Source organism: Botrytis deweyae, assembly GCF_014898535.1.
Source record: "Botrytis deweyae strain B1 chromosome Unknown BDEW_014, whole genome shotgun sequence".
NCBI lineage: Eukaryota > Fungi > Ascomycota > Leotiomycetes > Helotiales > Sclerotiniaceae > Botrytis > Botrytis deweyae.
This window is the reverse complement of record NW_024066221.1, coordinates 726,454-745,757: the sequence shown is the minus strand read 5'-3', so window position 1 is coordinate 745,757 and position 19,304 is coordinate 726,454. Positions and strand designations below refer to the sequence as shown.

The following is a 19,304-nucleotide window of genomic DNA, read 5'->3' as shown; positions in this document are numbered from 1 at the left end:
AAAGGGGCCAGCCATGAGCCAGTCAGCCAGTCAGCCAGTCAACCAATCAGCTATACAAAAGATTCATCATGATGTGATTATCGTTAATTATCATAAGTTCCGATCTTTCCATCTTTCCATCTTTCCATCTTTCCATCTTTCCATCTTTCCATCTTTCCATCTTTCCATCTTTCCATCTTTCCATCTTTCCATCTTTCCATCTTTCCATCTTTCCATCTTTCCATCTTTCCATCTTTCCATCTTTCCATCTTTCCATCTTTCCATCTTTCCATCTTTCCATCATCATATCCCATCATCCATCATATCCCATCATCCTAGCCAACCCAAACCTTCCACACCATCCCCCACCAAAAATACGAACAAGAACGGCATCTTTGTTTCCGAAGCCTATAAATCAGCTCACCCATTCTCATTCACACTTCAGAGAGATCTACCTACCTCTACCAGGTATTTACCAGGTACCTGTACCAGGTGTCTACTCGTACCTCTACCAGGTATCTACATATTACCCAGATAAAACCCAACCCATCCGGATATTTCCTACCAAAACCCATCTCATTGGTGCATCTCATTGGTGCATCGATATGTATACGGAGTATTGATGCAGCTTATCTCCATCTGTACTGTATGCGATTGTACCTGCTTTTGGAGACCAGGAGTGATATGAGTCTGACAAAGTTGGGGATTTTTCTTGGTGGATGAAGGAAGCCTGAAGGATGTATTGGGTAGAGTAGAGTAGAGTATTGGATTAGTGGAATGGATGGATGGATGGATGGATGAGATCTAATCTTATCTCTGGGTTGTTGGGTTATCGGTATGTTACTCTACTTGGTAGATCTAGTTATTTATTTATGTATCGTGAGTTTTGGTAATTGTGGTTATGAGATGTGATGAGCTGGGATGATATAAATCAAGATGAGATGAAGAGAAGAATCTTGATTGGCTTTAAGGATACTTTTGTGGTTGTTGGAGTAGGTACTAGACTACGTAGACAGGTACGATTATTCTGATCGATTGGAGTATCAAATCATGTCGTCGCTGTTGTTTGATATCTCTTGGGTTAATAGTTCCTATATTTCAATTCAAGCAAGTAACTTTAAGAGACAATAGTTATTTCTTGTGTTGAGTACCTGATCTTAGATGAAGAGAAAAGAATCCCACACTACCAATCATCGATATCATATTTTTACTCTCACACATTTCAATCTTTCCACCTTGTCTCACATCTGGGGATAGCTTCATGTAGAGCAGCCGAAGACTTCGACTTTTCAGACATATTATATTTATCTTGACTTTGGCACTCATTGGTACTTGAAAATAATAAAAATCCACCTAGAGTTCTATTCCAAAGCAAAGAAAGAGAGCCCTTTTAACGGATATCAAAAATACCTCCTGTTAGTTATAGAAATCTACGCCGATCTGTCATAATTCTGTTTCTTCCATCAAACTTCTAGAAACACCACACCTTCCTTTTCTATACCCCTTAAAATCAAGGCATCCAAAACTCAAATCCCGAACCCCTATTCCTTACCCACTCGACCGAGTAAAGTTGCCACTCACCCATTCTTTCCCCACCTTCATCACCGTTCCCGTAACCGGCATTTTCGGTTAAGAAATTGATCCGGGGCTGAATGCTTTTATGGCGCAAAATGATATCCCGTCCGAAAGGTTACACACATATCTCCTTCGTCTCTCCACCCATGTTTTTCTTACCGATGATTGATATAATTCCGAGTGAATGGCTCGAGAATGGGTAAGATATGCTAAGTGCGGGAAGCACTAAATATGATATTGATGTACAAAATAGTCTGAAGCGTATTTTTAAATCCAGGGTGGATGAGGTCTTCCTCAATAAGCACCACATGCGAAATCATCACCTTTGGTTTAAACTTTGAAAAGCTTACGTGGAACGATTTCTTACCATGATGTATTCGTGCGCGCTTGTTGAAAAAGCTTGAGAACGAAGTGGTAATTTGAGTCGACAGTAGTAACAGTGCCAGCGATTCCTTAGTATAGTTATTAGTCTCAAAGTCAATTTAATGGATTTTCTCTAGAACGTGGCTGTAGACGATGTTACCTAGCATCATCTCTAGCCTATCCGTGATCAGAAGTACAAGTTTGTGACGAAACGGGCAGCATCTTCCTCTCTGCATATCCCGTACCTACAGTGGCGTCTTGATGATTTCAAGGATGGTTTTATGCCTCATTGAGAATAACTTGTGAAAGCTAATGCCCGTCTCAGCCCGTCCATGCATACATGGGGGGGAGATAATCAATCAATCTGCCTAGTACTTTAGTAAATAACATGCAAGCAATTGAAGCCTACTTTGTTCGTACTTATGGTGCGTCTGCTGGTGATAGGAAGGGTATTGGTTGCATATGGCCAGCTGTGATACTGCAGAGGAATAACTGGTTCACCAATGAGGTTATTCATAACGAATTCGTATGAACTTGACTCTTCAGAACTGGGGATTATCGATGTTGATAGGGCTTTTATATTTTTGTTGATGAAAAATTGGATATCTAATAAGTGTATCGACTGGTGAGTATTAGATATTGTCCGGCTCCGTTCGATATGAACCATTCGGCAATGAAGAAAGGCATATTAATTTCGATGATGAATCGAGTGTTTAACAAGATGGACTTTCTCTGTACCTGAACAGTGAACAGTGTATAGTACTTATTAAAATGATCGATGGGAAGAATAACGTTGAACTCCGAGTAGGTAATTCTGCCCCTTCATTGTTATTTCTGCAGAGTACTGAGTAGAAACCAGTCTTGGATTATTTTTAATCATTCTACCCACGGAGTACTACAGCAAGTACCCTCCTACCTACCTGGGTATCTCTTCGCTTATTTTCGGGAGGCGCATGCTTTTTTTCCAAGTCTCCACTGTCTTCCCTAGTCATAATCCTTGGATTCACATTTCGCCAGGATTACATGACGGACTAAACAAGGATCAGCAAATGTGAGACAAGGTTTAAATTGTGGCAACTGTGGGTTAGGTGAGTTTGTGTTTGTGATCACATGACATGCGCCTTTTCCATCTCGTCAAGTGCTCTGAGCGTTTTCATTCGTTTGCGTGATGAGTCTAAACGATATTGGCACGGGTGGTGGTGGTATCAAGAGAGAGAGGAAGAGGAGGGGAAGAGAAGAGAAGAGAGAGGAAAGATAGAGTAGAAAAGCTGGACTTTCTTTACCTCCAGCCCTGACTAATAAAGTGATGAATTCAGTCTTGGATATACTAGTCATTGCCATTGCCATTGCTATTGCCATTGCTGTCTCTTTCTCCGTTTTGACATTGACTTGACTTCTCTATCAAAAAAATCCCCAAATCCTACATGTAACACCATTTTGTCTGTGATTCATACTCTAACGTGTGTGGATTGGATATTACTAGAAGATCCAGTTTGCTTTGCTTGCTTGCTCGCTTGCTTTGCTTTGATCTGATCTGATCCTCCTTTTTTCTTCATCTCCTTCTTTTAGTTCTAATCTAATACGGAGTAAAAGACTACATATCTGCCTACCCGTGGACCTACTTTATTAGTAATATCTATCTTCTCTTCTAGCCCTTTCACTCTACTTTCTCCCACTCCTACGGCTACAGAATCTGAAGTTGGAACCAACCGAAAAGATTCATTCACCTCTTTTTCGACCTCCACTTCTTTCCTATTTAGTACATATCATACATATTACCTACCATACATACCATACCATACAATCCATCCACCACTACCACCACCACCACCACACCATCTATCCATCCATCCATCCATCCATCCATCCCCCTCCCACACAAACCTTACTACTCCCATCTATCGAGCCGTCTCACATCTCACATCTCACATCTCACTCCATCCAACCTCCAACCTCCAACCTCCAACCTCAATTAGTAAAATCCACATCCACATCCACATCCACACCCACCCACACCTTCACCCACTTCAACATCAACAACATCATCCATCATATTACTTTTCTCATCCGAACATCATCAACCTGGATCAATCAATCAATAACCTCACTTAATTCAATCATTATCAATTTGTCCCTCCCATAACCAATTTTATTTATTTTCGAATTGCCGAATGCGATTAATAGCTTTGGAATTTTAGTATTCACTTGGCATCATTGGAATAGGTGGTGTTGCGACAGATTGTAAGACCTAGGTAAATAAAAAAAAGTTGCAAACGCGCATTTCCACACTTCCATCACAACTTCAATCTATAAGCAAACTGTTGCGCACAATCAAAAGTACGTTCTTCCCTATCCCTATCCTCCATCATCTTCTCATCTCTCTCATCTCTGCTTTTCTCGCCTTGGCGCAGCGCACCGAAAGAGATCGTGATGTTCCCTCCAAAGAAAGCGGGAATCCTAAGCCGTCCAATTTGAGTTTGCTGACCGTCCCAAGGCATATCATCCAAAACACTTTCGAAATCACATCAAAGGTCGATTAATCCACAATGTCTATGTACAATCATCGCGGTTTGGGTCCTGCCCCAGGTACCGCTCGATTGAATGAATTATTGGATGGCATTCGCGCCGAATTCGATACACAACAACGAGCAAGTGGGGAATATGAACATAATAGTGAGTCGCACATCAAGATGCGTGGGAAGGCGATGAGGATGATCAATGGCAGGATGAGGAAGGAATTCTTTGGAATCTCCGACTTACTGTGGTCATGATCTAATATCCGGCGCGATGCTAATATTGTGTCTTCATAGTTGCACAACAAATACAGGAGATGCAAATGGTTCGAGAGAAGGTCTATCAAATGGAACAAACACATCTAGCTTTGAAGCAAAAGTAGGGTTATGGATTCATACGAGAGAAGGTTAATATTGCTAATATTCAAAAGATATGACGATGAAATTCAACGCCTTCGCCACGAACTCGAGGCCAGAGGAGGCGCTTCTCGTCCACCTGCTATGGGTGGCCCTCCACAACACGCTCCATCCCAAGCACCACCAGCAATCGGACATGGCCCAAGCAATCTTTTTGGAGGTATAATGGCTGGTCAAGCAGCTCAAGGAGGTCCAGGTTTGGCTCCTCCGCCACAACAACAAGATGCGCAAGGTCCACTTCCACCACACGCGATGCCTCAACCACAACCAACCCTTCAAGGTCCTCCACCAAATCAACAAGGTCCTTTCCAAGGTGGTTATCCTCCACAAGGTCCTCCACAGAATGGTCCATATGGTGCTCAACCTCCTCAATCAACCGCTTCTCCCGGTCCCGGTAAAGGAGGCCCACGCCAAAACCGTGGTCCAGGTGGCCCAGCAACTCCTCAGATGCCGCAACAATTGCCATACAACAACGATCCTAGGCAATCACCACAAGTCGTTCACCCATTAGCTGGTATCGCTCGTGGACCTCAATACCCAGTCGGTAATGTGGGAAACGCTTTGGCAGAATTGGACCTTGAACGATTACCACCACAATTTAAGAAAGTAGAGGCCGATTGGTTCGCGATTTTCAACCCAGATGTTCCAAAGATTCTTGATGTTGATCTCGTTCATACCCTCATTCACGAATCTGTGGTTTGTTGTGTTCGTTTCAGTCACGATGGAAAATTTGTCGCAACTGGTTGCAATAGATCCGCTCAAATCTATGATGTTGTCAGTGGAAACAAAGTTTGCGTCCTTCAAGATGATTCTGTGGACTCCGTTGGAGATCTTTACATTAGAAGTGTTTGCTTTAGTCCAGATGGAAGATATCTCGCTACGGGTGCAGAGGATAAATTGATCAGGGTATGTTTTCCCCTCTTTTAAAATGGTTCACGTGCTAACTATAAATAGGTTTGGGATATTGCTACACGAACAATTAGAAATACCTTCTCAGGACATGAACAAGATATCTATTCATTGGATTTCGCTCGTGATGGTCGTACCATTGCTTCCGGAAGTGGTGATCGTACTGTTCGTCTTTGGGATATTGAAGCTAGTCAAAACATCTTGACTCTTAGCATTGAAGATGGTGTTACAACTGTCGCCATCTCACCTGATACCAAGTATGTCGCTGCTGGTTCACTTGATAAGAGTGTTCGCGTTTGGGATGCTGCTACTGGGTACTTGGTAGAAAGACTTGAAGGTCCAGATGGTCACAAGGACAGTGTTTATTCTGTTGCATTCGCACCAAACGGAAAAGACCTCGTTTCCGGAAGTTTGGATAAAACCATTAAGATGTGGGAACTTGTCGCTCCCAGAGGCGGTCACCCAAATACAGGTCCAAAGGGTGGAAGATGTTTACGTACATTTGAAGGACACAAGGTGAGCTATTCTTCATTTTTGAGTTCAATCTTCATGCTAACAAAATTTGATAGGACTTTGTTCTTTCCGTCGCTCTCACTCCAGATGGAGCTTGGGTTCTTTCCGGATCAAAGGATAGAGGTGTTCAATTCTGGGATCCAAGAACTGGTAACACTCAACTTATGTTACAAGGTCATAAGAACTCTGTTATTTCCGTGGCACCAAGTCCTTCAGGAGGTTCTTTCGCTACTGGTTCGGGTGATATGAGAGCGAGAATCTGGAGTTACAAGAACATCTAATAGACTGTTGATATAATGAAGAACTTGTGGTGGGAATGAAAGTAAGAAAAAATTCAAGAAACTGAAGAGGAGAGGAGAAGAAGAAAAAACAAAAACATGTTATTGTATCATACCAAAGGCGAGGCGATCAATGGCGTACTTGGTATGTTGAACCTGGTGAATATGGTATCTGATTGACTCTTTATTCATTGAGAAATTTTATGTTGGCAAGTTCATGGTGGACTGAAATGGCAATATATCTCTAGGGAGGTTTCTCATTTGGATGTTGGGGATGCGATGCATGCATGGGTTTCGTTTGTCTTATAGGAATTATTTGATGGGAAGGGGAGGGAGAAATGAAATAAATATATTTGATACGATAGATCAATGAGATGTAATTTTTTTTTTTTTTCCAAAAATGAGATGTGATTTCAGTGTATTGTGATGTAATGTGCTGTGCTGAGGGTGCTTTGTGAGAAGTAGATATATTGTATAGTGAGAGAGGAGGTAGGTAGACTGATTTATGTCTGAAGTACTTTTTTTAATTTGGGAAAGAGTGGTAAGAATGAGAAGTAAGAGCACAACCCGGCATGGCGGTCAGTTTTCTCAGCATCCTCTTTTCTCGAGACATGTAATTTCTGAGTTGCAGAATTTTAGGTGGCCCGATGGCACCCCTGTAAGACCTTCAATTTGGCATGTTAGTGGCCCAATGGCACTTCTGTAAGACCAGTCAAGTTCTTTATGGGCATGGTAGCGGCCCGATGGGATGGCGCTCCTGCAAGACCTTTCAAACGACACTTACTTTCCTTGCAAGCTTCCGGGTCGGAAGAAAGTCTGCGACCATATCCACCCACGTCGAGCCATCGGTTACAATTCAAATCCGTATCGTTCGATAAGGGGTGTAGCTTTTGATTCATCCGACTCTCAACAGTCCTTGGGCACCAAAAGACACTAAGCTCTGATGGTCTGGGACTTTCATTCAACTTCTCTCCTGCCTTCTCCAGATCGTTTTGGTTCGAGGAAAGATGCGATGGGCATATGGGCTTGCTTCTCTCTGTTGGAGCTACAAGATAATTTCTGGCTATCTGCCTTTCTGTTGGAGCTACAAGATACTATCTTGCTTTAACAACTATCGCCTTTTTATTGGAGCAGAGAAATACTATCTTGCTATCTGCCTCCCCGTTGGAGCCAAGATGTCCATTGTCGTCATTGTTAATTCGAAAGACCAAAAGATACTGTCCTTCCATAGTGATAGTGTTATACTTTCTGGAGGAGGGAAAAGATACTGTCCTTTCATAATGGTAGTGCTACACAAAAGACACTTTCCTTCCATAGTGGTGGCGCTGCACAAAAAACACTCTCCTTCCATGGTGGTGGCCCTGCACAAAAGACACTTTCCTTCCATGGTGGTGGCTCTGCACAAAAAGACACTGTCCTTCCATGGTGATGGCGTTGCACTTTTCTGGAGGAGGGAAAATATACTGTCCTTTCATGGTGGTGGCGCTGTATAAAAGACAATTTCCTTCCATAGTGATGACATTGCACTTTTCTGAAGGAGGAACAAGATATTGTTCTTCTATAGTGTTGGTGCTGCACAAAAAGGCACTTTCCTTCCATAGTAGTTGCGTTGCACTTTTCTGGAGAAGAAAAAAGACACTTTCCTTCCATGGTGGTGGCGCTGTACTTTTCTGGAGAAGAAAAAAGACACTGTTCTTCCATGATAGTAGTGATATACTTTCTGGAGGAAGAAAAAGACACTTTCCTTCCATGGTGGTTGCGCTGCACTTTTCTGAAGGAGAAAAAAGACATTGTTCTTCCATGGTGGTGGTGATATGCCCCCTTTTTATACTCAAATTCAATCGGAGATAATGAGGCAAGGAGGAAAAAGACACTGTCCTTTTATAGTGGTGGTACTATACTTTCTGGAGAAGGAAAAAGACACTGTTCTTTTACAGTAATAGTGATGTACCTTTTAGAGAAGGAAAAAGACACTGTCTTTCTATGGTGATAGTGATATGTTTTCTTTTCATATTTAAATTCAATCGGAGATAATGAGGCGAGGAGAGAAGAAGGGAAGAAGGGAAGAAGGGAAGAAGACGAAAAAGATGAGAGATTGAATTTATGTTTATGGAATTAGGATCCTAAATATCTATGATTTTGTGAGGAAAGCAAATGAACGAATGATCTTTAAGTTAAAGAAAAGCTTTATTTGATTGAGAAACCATTTGTACAATTACGTTTTTGAATACAAACATTTCTAACAACTTCAAGGGAATTCATGTTATGAGATCACCAAATCCTCATTCATATTATCCGATTGAATCTCATATCAGCAAGTGTAAATTTCAACTTCACTCTTAACTTCTTGTGAAAAGTAGACTTAAAGGCATACAGACTTTCATTTTCTAAAGTAGTCTCTAATCTATATCTGCGTGTTCTTTCCTGGGGGCCCCGAGAAACTTCTGGACCCGTAACCAATATGATACATGAAGTTCAGTCACTAACTCCAATGCCACCCAATTCAATAGAATCTTGTCCCACTGCATACCCTTCTAGCTGTTGAATCTTACAGCCATCTCAGGACTTCAAGACATCAAGAAGTCTGAAACGAATATTACTCAGGAGTTCCGTCATTCGTGATATCCGTACAACCCGCCCAATAATATGCACATACCCATCCAGCGCATCACATAGACCAAAATGTCAGGCACCACATGAACCTTGCGAATGTATACATGATGCCAAAGGCCAACTCCATAGAGCCCCTGGTGCTCTTCCGTGTTATGGTCCCTCCCCCAACCCCTCCACATAAGACTCCTATCTATTCTCGCATCTCACTTCCCCATTGCATTTTCCATTGCACCCCCATGAGCTCTCTGATCACATGTCTCATCTCTCCCTCTGAAATCTGTCCACGCGTTCTTTGCATGGATTCCGATCAACAGAACAAATCCAAAAGTGAGAGGTATATCAACCACCGCAGAATTCCTCTGCATCGGTGTTTTATTCCACCACCACACTCGAATCTTATCCGCCGGGTTTGATCGGCGAGCTGCAAGACGTGCGAGATGGGATGCAGGTGGTGGGCGGGGGAGGAGGGCTCTATCGAGACGGAAAAGACCCTTGAAGACTTTGCGGACAAAGAAGGAGGGGGGCATTCTGATGTGCGTGAAACGGCGTTGGTAACTTGTTATGGATTAATACGGGCCGGTGGAGCGAGGTTGTGGTTGGATGATGCGAGGCGAGTTCAACCACAAAGCGCACCAGTGATGAGACACGTACGTAGTAGGTATCGCTGTGATTTTAATGGCAATGGATGTGATTACTTGAAGGTTTGACTCTTCGAGGATTCAAATTTGAATATTCGATACAATAGATATAATAGTGATAACGGTTAAGGAAAGAAGATGATAGGTATAAAATACCCTATACTGGAATTTTCATTATTAGGTTAAGTCTTACGGAGAATTATCTGGGTTCTTTTGGTCGGTAATACTAACGCCTTGAGAGTCGATTCTTGGGGAGCGATTGAAATGACGATAAACTAGGTAATTGAACTGAAACCTAATAAGGTTACTAGAGAATCATAGAAAATCTAAATACTAATAATGAATGTTAGTAATATAGTATTTACATAGACTTACTTCTATTCCTTTAACTCTTTTAATTAGCTGATATACATAAGGATCTTACAGAGAATCTAGTCGATCATTTTCTAAATTATATAATAATCTTATAACTATTATTAAAATATTATATATTAACTTTGTAAAAAGATAAAGTAGTTAACATCGATATATATAAATTACGTATATAAGTAAATTATATAATTCTCTTTTCTTTACAAGGAGGAGAAGAATTATATCTAAATAATTATATATCTCAACTTGTATCATTTATTTTGTATAGACTTTTATGATGCTTTATTTAGTGATTCGAATCCGATGTCTTCATAATCCGTGTAGCAGATTTCTAAATCCTCATCTTCACCCTTTCATTTCAAGATCATCAACGTGATAGGAGACACTTAGTTCCTCAACATCTTGCGCATAATCTATGATTACCCATCTTCCGATCATTTGCTCAGCCCAGAACCTTGTGTATTATACATAAAAAAAAATCTTACAAGAATAGCAGATATACGATACTCAAACAGGTTTGTACATGCTAAAATTGATATCGTTACAATAAGTACTATGTTCTGACCCCGTAATGGCCATTAACCAGCCGTTCACCAAAGTTGTATAATACAAATTTCATTTTCCTTCCCATTCATTCATACAAAGAAATCCTTCATCAATCTAATACAAAGATCAGTTCGACTTAGATCAAGAACCAGATCTCCTGGTTTTCCATGCCTCCCACATTCTATTTCATCCCTCATCCATTCATATGTGCAACTTGCATCGCTTGCGTATTTACTCAGAAACGACCTTTGTCTTGATTCTCGAGCCACCGCTCTTAACACGTCTTGCGGAAGGACGGTTGATGTGGTGGTCTGGGATCCAGCTCTCATCATAAGCTTGTTGAGCCAAAGATTGAGTTGTAACAGCTGGACCATCAGCACCGATAACAGAGACTTGATCCTTAACATCGACTGCCTTCTTGCTTCCTCCAGAAGAACGCTTGGCGCGCTCACCACCTTTTCCACCTTTGCGAGTTTGGGGGAAGAGAGATTCGATCCAGGTTCTGTAAACGAAGTAGAGAGTACCACCGGTGACTGCGAGGAGGAAGAGATAGAGGAAGATGCTATTGTGATGTTAGTCTAATTCATTTCCTGAAAAATCACACTGCAGAGCTTACATTTGTGGATCGAAAATGCTAGTAGCAGCTTCAACAACAGCGACAGTCTCATTATAAGCCTGAATTTGATAAACACCACCCTTTTGACTAGCCACAACCGCAATAATGTTCAATCTCAAATCTTGAGGGTTCAAATCCGTAGTAAAAGCATATGTCAAACTTTCTGCCTCACCAGGCTGAATCTCAACATCATATCTTGTCGAGGTCAAATTGCGCACAATAGCAGCACTAGGATGAGTTCCTTCTGGCAGAGTCTGAAGAGTAGACAAAGAGCCACCAACAACAGCTACTTGAACAGCTTCAGCTTCATCGTTTTGGAATGTAAGAAGGGCTCGAGAAGCATGGCCATTGACGAGTTTAACACCAAAGATTTCTGCTTCAGGAAATGCAGCAACGACTGAGACGGCGAGATTGGTTGGGGGAGTTTCGAATCCTTCTGCTGCTGCTTCTGTACGTTGATCTTCAGTCTATTGATGAATATAAATTAGTATTCATTTTGGTTCTTAATGGTATCCTTTAGCTCCCGAAAGCTATTTGAAGCTAATGACAGCTGTCATTAATAGGGAAACATTAAACTTACACTTTCTGGTGCAGCAAAAACGCTGACAGCACGAAGAGCGAGAAGAGCAAGAGTAGTAAGCTTGTAGGAAACCATGATGAGCAGATCAATTGAATGAATTGATAGAAGAGAAGGTAAAGAGGGAATGTGGAAGTAAAAGGTGGTCGGATGGTATTATGACGAATTTATGTCCCAGCTTCTAGAAATGTGTTCTCGGCAACTAGCGTATAAATTGTTGCCATTGCTCGGGAATCCCAGTAGCTGCAGCAAGTAGACCAATTTTGGGATGAAGTCATACAAGATAGAAAAATATGACATTTATTTGTTCGAGTGTTCGTCCAATAGATTAAATGTAGTAATTAATATTTGCTGACAGATTGTGAGATGTTGAAGAAGAGGATTTTTGCTGTGAATCACCATCACCACAGGCCAACGAAACAAGCAGCAGATAGCTAGACATATTAGACCTCATCCATGTTCTACAGAGTACACAAAACTAACGTCGTCACATCACCAGCAGTCAATCACTCAGAGCAAACAATTTTTGATCATTTTTTCATTATTTTGCTGGTTGGGTCCGTAAATACGTGATGCCCAATACTATCCATGCCATGCATGCATTGGCTATTACCAGTTTTTCCCAGTCCAGTAGTCATCAAAAGCTCTTCGAGGCAAAATGTCCCCCAAAAGTGCGCTATCATCAAATAAAGGCTTCTCGTAAGAAAAGCACCGCCGTTCTCTATCATACACAGACCAGAAGGTTTATAGCTTGCTCTGTAAGCTATATTTTTAAACCAACGTTATGTTCTGGGAGCTCATTCTCGAGAGCAGTTTGATCATTCGACCTCTTATAGGGAATGATCAGCAATATCGGTAGTATGTAGAAGCGTGTAAATCCATAAGCAACGAGTCAACGAGCCAAAAAAACACGCCTATTTTTTTTTTGTTAAGGTCAACAAGGGTGGAGGGAAGACAATTTCTCTCGTCAAGTTCAAGCACCAACCATTCCAGGTCCGTAACTTTGACGCATCGGTCCTTGGAAACCGTGAGATGTTGGAGTCTTTCCTTTGTTAGCTTGCACATTTGATGGATATAGCACACTACCCACCTTCTTTGGTCGCTTTCGACCACCGGCTCTGTCATCGCCATCGCCGGTGGAATATCCACCATCATCATCAACGTAACCCTCGCCATAGCCTTCAAAACTTGAATCACCATATGAGCGCTTCTTTGCGGTTCTTTTTGGACGTGCAATATCTGCCGCGCCTCTATTTTGCTTTGGTACACCCATCGTGCCTTGCGCCATTGCCATTGGAGCCTTTGCCTTCGCGGGAACAGCCTTTAAGGGATCGTTGGCAATTTGGGAACTGATTTCACCAAGAACAGAATGATTCCAACGTTCTTTTGGAACGGGGCCTTTGGCCATGATTAAAGCCGTCTTAAGTTGAGGTAGTAAATCCTCTATTCCTCTACTGATTTCTTTTCCTTGTACATAAGATTGATTCCATGCTTCCCTGGGCCCAGAAGGTCCGTAGGGATCAATCAATGAAGTGAGTGATCCAGGCTGATTAGGTTCTGGACCTTTGACTGCATCGAACTGCCCAGCAATACCCAAGGATTTTATATATCCTTTGTAGGTTTTTCGAACTGTGTTCTTCTTCCCATCTGCTGTGACACGAGCAAGACTGGCAGCAATTCCGTTCAAACCGAATCGATCGTATAAATCTTGTTGTACGTTTAAATTTTGATGCTTATGAACTGTATGTCATTCCATGTTAACAAAATATTTCATCCAAGTGGTGGATAAAGCATATTAAATAGATATGCTTGAGATTGTAACCACCAACAAGTTAGATCAACTAGAAAGAAGGAATTCTTACGAGTTCTGCAGAGAAGGTACTTTTTACCGACATCCTGATGGAGATCGTCAATACTAGGTCTGCTGTCCTCGACGTGAACTTTCTTCTGCTTTTGATCACCAAGATCTTCATAATCTCTCTTGCGCTTGGTCGAAGGATCCATTGATTGAGATGCCTCGGTGGCGGAATTGACAGTTGACATGCTGCCGTTGATGCTGTGGGCTGGTGTCGGAAGTGAAGTGTTTATTCGTGGAGAAACCACGTTCTTTGAAGAAATATCGGTAGAGCCTGGGGTGTTGGAAGGACTTTGTGGTGTTTGTGGGAGATCAGAAGGCATTTCGGTAATAAGTTTGAATATTAAAGTAATCGAGGTTGTTGTAGAAAAGAAAAAAAGGTGAATGTGGTGGTAGACGGATTGATTGTTGCGACTTCGGCCGTACTGAAAAGTTTATTCTTATCGAAAAGATTGTATAAGGGTATCGAAATGCGCCTCGAGATTATTGAGAAAGAAGGAATGCAGAGTAATAATTGTACAGAGTATGGAGCGAGTGTCGAGGATAAAAGGAACCTGTTTTCGATCGGATTCTCGAGGCTCGAAGAAAGGTAAGAGGGAATGAAGGAGAAGGTGGATCGAGAACGATTGTCGCAGAAATGGACCTACACCGCCGACGGCAGCGCTGAATCGACCTGTGCTCTTATTTCATGTAGGTCGTCGAGATCGTGTTATCAATGCGATATTGTTTTTCGTATAATCAACGTCGGTTTCGTTATTGTCGTTGATGGTGATGAATTTCCTGCGGAGTTGGGCAGATCGTTCATGTGAGGTCAATAGGATTGGGAGGCGCTTTGTCAATGAATTGGCTGAACGAAAGATTTAGCGCCACAGTCACGTGTAAATTAAACCGAGGTCAGCTTTTCATTCAATTTTTTTCTTCTCTCCTCTGTTACTGTAATCGTTATGATAGGATGTGAATCAATTAAAGAAATGAATGCGATTATCCTACAATATGTACCATTTTGAGAAATTTTGGAAAAGATTTAAAAAGAGTCGAAATTGGACATTTCCATCATGAAACTCATTATTAAACACTCCGTATGATTCCCAGCTCTTCTCTAGCCAGAATCGATCAAACGCATTTTGAGTTGTTCCAGCCCCATTTTCAACTTGAACCAAGCCTGTGTGCACTAAACTAGATATAGATTAGCTCGAATGGAAATTGCCGGGTTTGTTACTGATAGGAAATAATTTTTTGATATCGAGAAAATTCCCTATGAATGTATTTGTTTTTTGATATTTAAATCAAAAATCAACAACAAACATTGAATAATACAACATCATGTCTGAAGGGAGAAAGAGACCATTCGACGATGATGTTGCCATTGAGGCAGCATCCGAAGAAGCCCAAACACATACCTCGAAGAAACCCAGAAAAGAAACGAATGCATCTGCCCGCCGTTCATTGTTTGTTCGTTCTTTGCCTGCGACAGCTACAACCGCATCATTGACTGAGCTATTTTCCGACAATTATCCCCTCAAGCATGCCACAGTTGTACTGGATCCCGTTACAAAACAATCAAAGGGTTATGGATTCGTCACATTTGCAGATGCGGAAGACGCTCAGAGAGCCTTGGATGAATTCAACGGTCAATCATTTCAAGGTCGTAAAATGAAGATTGAAATTGCTCAACCACGTTCCAGAGATGCGCCAGCAAAAGGTGGAGACGATGGATTGAAAATGCCCAAGGAGAAAAATGCAATTGCTACCGAAGCAGCTGCTGTCAAGAAAGCCCGACAAGAGAAATTGGCAGAATCGAAAGCACCCCCCAAACTTATCATTCGAAATCTGCCATGGAGCGTCAAGACTCCCGACGAATTGGCTAAACTATTCATGGGGTTTGGAAAGGTCAAGTTCGCTACAATGCCCAAAGTCAAAGGAAAGGAAGCGGGGTTCGGATTTATTGTCATGCGGGGCAAGAAGAATGCAGAGAAGGCATTGGCTGCAATCAATGGGCGTGAGATTGATGGCAGGCAATTGGCTGTTGATTGGGCTGTTGAAAAGGATGTTTGGGAGAAGAAAAAGAACGAGGATGCAGGCATTAGTGAGGATGTGGAAAAACCAAAGGATGAACCCAAACAGCCGAAAGACAAGGCAGAAGACGATGATGTAGACGATGATGTCGCAAATTTCATGAAGAATTTTGGAGATCAACTAGAGTCTGAGGACGAGAGTGACCCCGAAGCCGATCAAGAGAATGAAGACGACATTGACGATGAGGACGACGAGGACGACGAAATTGAAAACGACGACGACTTTGATGATATAGCTGAAGATGAGTCGATTGAAGAAGAAAAGCCAAAGAAAGTTTTCATTACCGACAATTCAACCACACTTTTTATTCGCAATCTCCCTTTTACGACTCTCGACGCAACTCTGAAGGAACATTTTGAACAATTCGGTCCTGTTAGATATGCTCGAGTAGTCATGGATAAGGCAACAGATCGCCCTAAGGGCACCGGTTTCGTCTGTTTCTACAACGTCGAAGATGCTGAGTCTTGTTTCCGAAATTGCCCTAAATATCAACCCACTGGCGCAAATGCAATCAAGAAGGGTGATACTCCACAAATTAAGCATTCTCTCCTGGAACCTGAAAACGCAGATTCAACAGGTGCTTATACCATTGAAGGAAGACTTCTTCAGATATCCAAGGCTGTGGAGAAAGATCAAGCAGTGAAGCTTACAGAGGAGGGATCGCATTTCCGTGATAACCGCGACAAGGACAAACGAAAGCTTTACCTTCTTCAAGAAGGTACTGTCGCAAAGGGCACCCCTCTCTATGATATACTCCCACCTTCCGAGGTAAAGATGCGCGAGGATAGTGCCATGCAAAGAAAGAAACTTATTCAAGGCAACCCAACTCTGCATCTCAGTCTCACGCGTCTGGCCATACGTAACATACCCCGTAATATCGATTCTAAAGCTCTCAAAGCTCTAGCTCGTGAGGCCGTTGTTGGATTTGCTACAGATGTTAAGGCAGGATTACGTCAGCAACTTTCCAAGGAAGAAATCTCACGAGGAGGTGAAGAGATGCGCGAAGCTGAAAAGCAAAGAAAGGCCAAAGGCAAAGGTATCGTTCGACAGGCTAAAGTTGTGTTTGAGGGTAGAGAAGGCAAGAAAGTTAGCGAGGAGAGCGGTGCCGGAAAATCAAGAGGATATGGTTTCGTTGAATATTCGAGTCACAGATGGGCCCTCATGGGTTTAAGATGGTTGAACGGCCACGCACTCACCAACTCCCAAGGGAAAACACAAAGAATGATCGTAGAATTTGCCATTGAGAACGCACAAGTAGTTTCCAGAAGAAAAGAACACGAAGAGAAAGCTCGCAATCGGTCAAAAGAAGTTACCGATAAGATTGCCAAGGGCGAAATCGTCAGCTCGAAGAAATTGGCAGGTAGAGATACACAAATGAAATCGATGAGAAAGGGTGGAAAGGGCATCAAGGGAGCTGGTAAAGGTGGGAAATTCGAAAAGGAAAAGAGTTTCGATAGAGTCGCTCTCAAGTAAGTCTACGTTCCATTTTGCATTAACAAGTATGACGTATTAATTATCAAATAGGGGTAAACGTAAAGCCGAAGACGACGCATCTGAACAAAAAGATAGAAAGAAGCCAAGGAACGAAGCAGCCGAAGGCGATGATGATAGCAAACAAAAAAAGAAGGCACAAATTATCCAAAAGAAGAGAATGATGAGGAGGAATAGAAAAGGTGGCGCTTAAATGGGTGGTATATGAAGGGGCTGGCAGGACGAGAGACGAGGTAGAAGGGAAAAGAGGGAAGAGAGGTTCATGGAGTTGAACATACATAGTGGGGGGTGTATAGTTGGAGAAGCGATCATTGTATTCGAGCTCAAGCTTGATTGTGTGATTAATATGATACCTGCCTTGATGGCTGAACAATAATTACTCTTTTTCACATTCAAATCATACTTGTTATGAATCGACCGATAGCACACCCTACCCCTCAAAATCACGTGAAACTACCCCAAATTGAATAACCGATGACTCCTTTTCATTTTTTCGAGGACACTTCCACTCATAATCCTAATCATCCGCAGCAGTATGCCCATACACAATCACAGAAATGATAATCACATTCATAACCAATCGCATTAATGCAAAATCCTCTAAATTCGCGTCAATAATGACATTTTTCGCTTATTCCGAAGAAATGTTTATTCATGACGTCTTGATCGAGTAATATACCGCCAGTCACGTACTGATATCAAGTAGCTTAGCGGTTTATACACATGTTTGACTCGAACATCTGTTCCTAGTATATCCACATCTCAAAATAAACACTCCGAGTCCAAAAACAATATTTTCAAGTCAAGAATGATTATTTTCGCTTATTCCGAACGAATATTTATTCATAGTGTTTATATCCAGTCATTCACAGTTACGTCTTTGACCCGAAGGAATATTTTACAGTCTTTATTTATTATTCTGACCGAGATATCAATGACAGTCACTTTTCGACGGTGAGTTATTCACTTTAAGTCAAGATACGGTGCACTCGAGTCAATAATGACTGGTTTTGAGCATTGCGAGGATTTTGAGATTCACCGCTGTCTATCTTTGGATTGGTGTGACGATTTCCTGTTATTTACTCATCATTTACATGTGACTTGGACTAGAATGATGTATAGAGAGATTATTCACAGAAGTGAAAGAATGAATATACGGAATCAAATCATAGGGGCTTGGACTTTTAGTATCGTCAAGATGGTGATTATAACATCTTCATAATAGGCTTAACTCGTCGGTTCGTATTTTGTATGTCTTCTAAGTTCAGAGCTGCGATAAATATGTGCAGTACGCTCGTGAGCTCATATGTACATATTCACTCATGTCGTAACGGGGGCTCATAGTTGTCTACCGATTTTGGTATCAATATGACTGTTTTTGATTATTGCGTCATTTTTTGCAAGCGATGTTGACTCGGATATTACAGAATATATTCATACTCTCAAGGTCCCTAAATGTATTTTTGGATTCATGGGACTCATTAATCGGTTGTTTTGACTCGAATACCTGTTTCTGTATACATTATAATCACAACATGAGCATTTTGAGTCAGAGTAACCTCACTTTACAGTCATTCCAAATGCTTTCCAGGAGAAAGTTACAGGGGGGTCGTGGGCATAATAAGCAACGGAGTACCCCTCTTGGTTTGAGTTTGCAATCAACAAAATCTCTTTAGAATAAATCGAAATACAACAAAGTTCTTGCAAATCAAAGATAATCCCTACATATTATCTCTCTTTTGACTTTAAGCACAATCCTCTTGCCTCCAGAGCTTTACCTCTTCAATTACCAGGCGCGATTTGATCAAAAAACACCAAGTCCTCTCCCTTAACCAGCTTTTACGCGGATACTAGTGTTTATCGTCATAGATACACCCTTCATCATTCCATAACGGCTTCGGTACATCACATTCCCAGCTAGTATCGCCCATATCCAGTCTCTATTGACTATTGAATCGACAGCGTACTTCATT

At 41.7% G+C, this 19,304-nt stretch overlaps 6 protein-coding genes across 6 annotated transcripts; 2 read left to right on the top strand and 4 right to left on the bottom strand.

Annotated features, from left to right (window-relative positions):
• Positions 1-3,242: 3,242 nt before the first annotated feature.
• EAE98_006651 (uncharacterized protein) lies at positions 3,243-6,939 on the top strand. Its single transcript, XM_038954274.1, has 6 exons — positions 3,243-4,254; positions 4,412-4,590; positions 4,728-4,809; positions 4,862-5,753; positions 5,802-6,272; positions 6,326-6,939. Exons 2-6 carry the CDS (start codon positions 4,464-4,466, stop codon positions 6,548-6,550), a joined length of 1,797 nt encoding a protein of 598 aa, XP_038809519.1. The 5' UTR covers positions 3,243-4,254; positions 4,412-4,463; the 3' UTR covers positions 6,551-6,939.
• Positions 6,940-7,227: 288 nt separating this feature from the next.
• Positions 7,228-7,776, bottom strand: EAE98_006650 (uncharacterized protein; the record flags this gene model as incomplete). Its single annotated transcript, XM_038954273.1, has 2 exons — positions 7,228-7,641; positions 7,690-7,776. 2 exons carry the CDS (start codon positions 7,774-7,776, stop codon positions 7,228-7,230), a joined length of 501 nt encoding a protein of 166 aa, XP_038809518.1.
• Positions 7,777-9,363: 1,587 nt separating this feature from the next.
• On the bottom strand, positions 9,364-9,687 carry EAE98_006649 (uncharacterized protein; the record flags this gene model as incomplete). Its single annotated transcript, XM_038954272.1, has 1 exon — positions 9,364-9,687. One exon carries the CDS (start codon positions 9,685-9,687, stop codon positions 9,364-9,366), a length of 324 nt encoding a protein of 107 aa, XP_038809517.1.
• A 1,260-nt stretch (positions 9,688-10,947) lies between these two features.
• On the bottom strand, positions 10,948-11,987 carry EAE98_006648 (uncharacterized protein; the record flags this gene model as incomplete). Its single annotated transcript, XM_038954271.1, has 3 exons — positions 10,948-11,278; positions 11,333-11,799; positions 11,913-11,987. The coding sequence occupies 3 exons, from the start codon at positions 11,985-11,987 to the stop codon at positions 10,948-10,950; spliced, it is 873 nt and encodes a 290-aa protein (XP_038809516.1).
• A 444-nt stretch (positions 11,988-12,431) lies between these two features.
• EAE98_006647 (uncharacterized protein) lies at positions 12,432-14,574 on the bottom strand. The gene is made up of 2 exons (XM_038954270.1): positions 13,772-14,574; positions 12,432-13,649 (listed from the first exon to the last, which is right to left on the bottom strand). Exons 1-2 carry the CDS (start codon positions 14,085-14,087, stop codon positions 12,883-12,885), a joined length of 1,083 nt encoding a protein of 360 aa, XP_038809515.1. The 5' UTR covers positions 14,088-14,574; the 3' UTR covers positions 12,432-12,882.
• Positions 14,575-14,820: 246 nt separating this feature from the next.
• EAE98_006646 (uncharacterized protein) lies at positions 14,821-17,693 on the top strand. The gene is made up of 2 exons (XM_038954269.1): positions 14,821-17,309; positions 17,365-17,693. Exons 1-2 carry the CDS (start codon positions 15,088-15,090, stop codon positions 17,522-17,524), a joined length of 2,382 nt encoding a protein of 793 aa, XP_038809514.1. The 5' UTR covers positions 14,821-15,087; the 3' UTR covers positions 17,525-17,693.
• Positions 17,694-19,304: the final 1,611 nt, after the last annotated feature.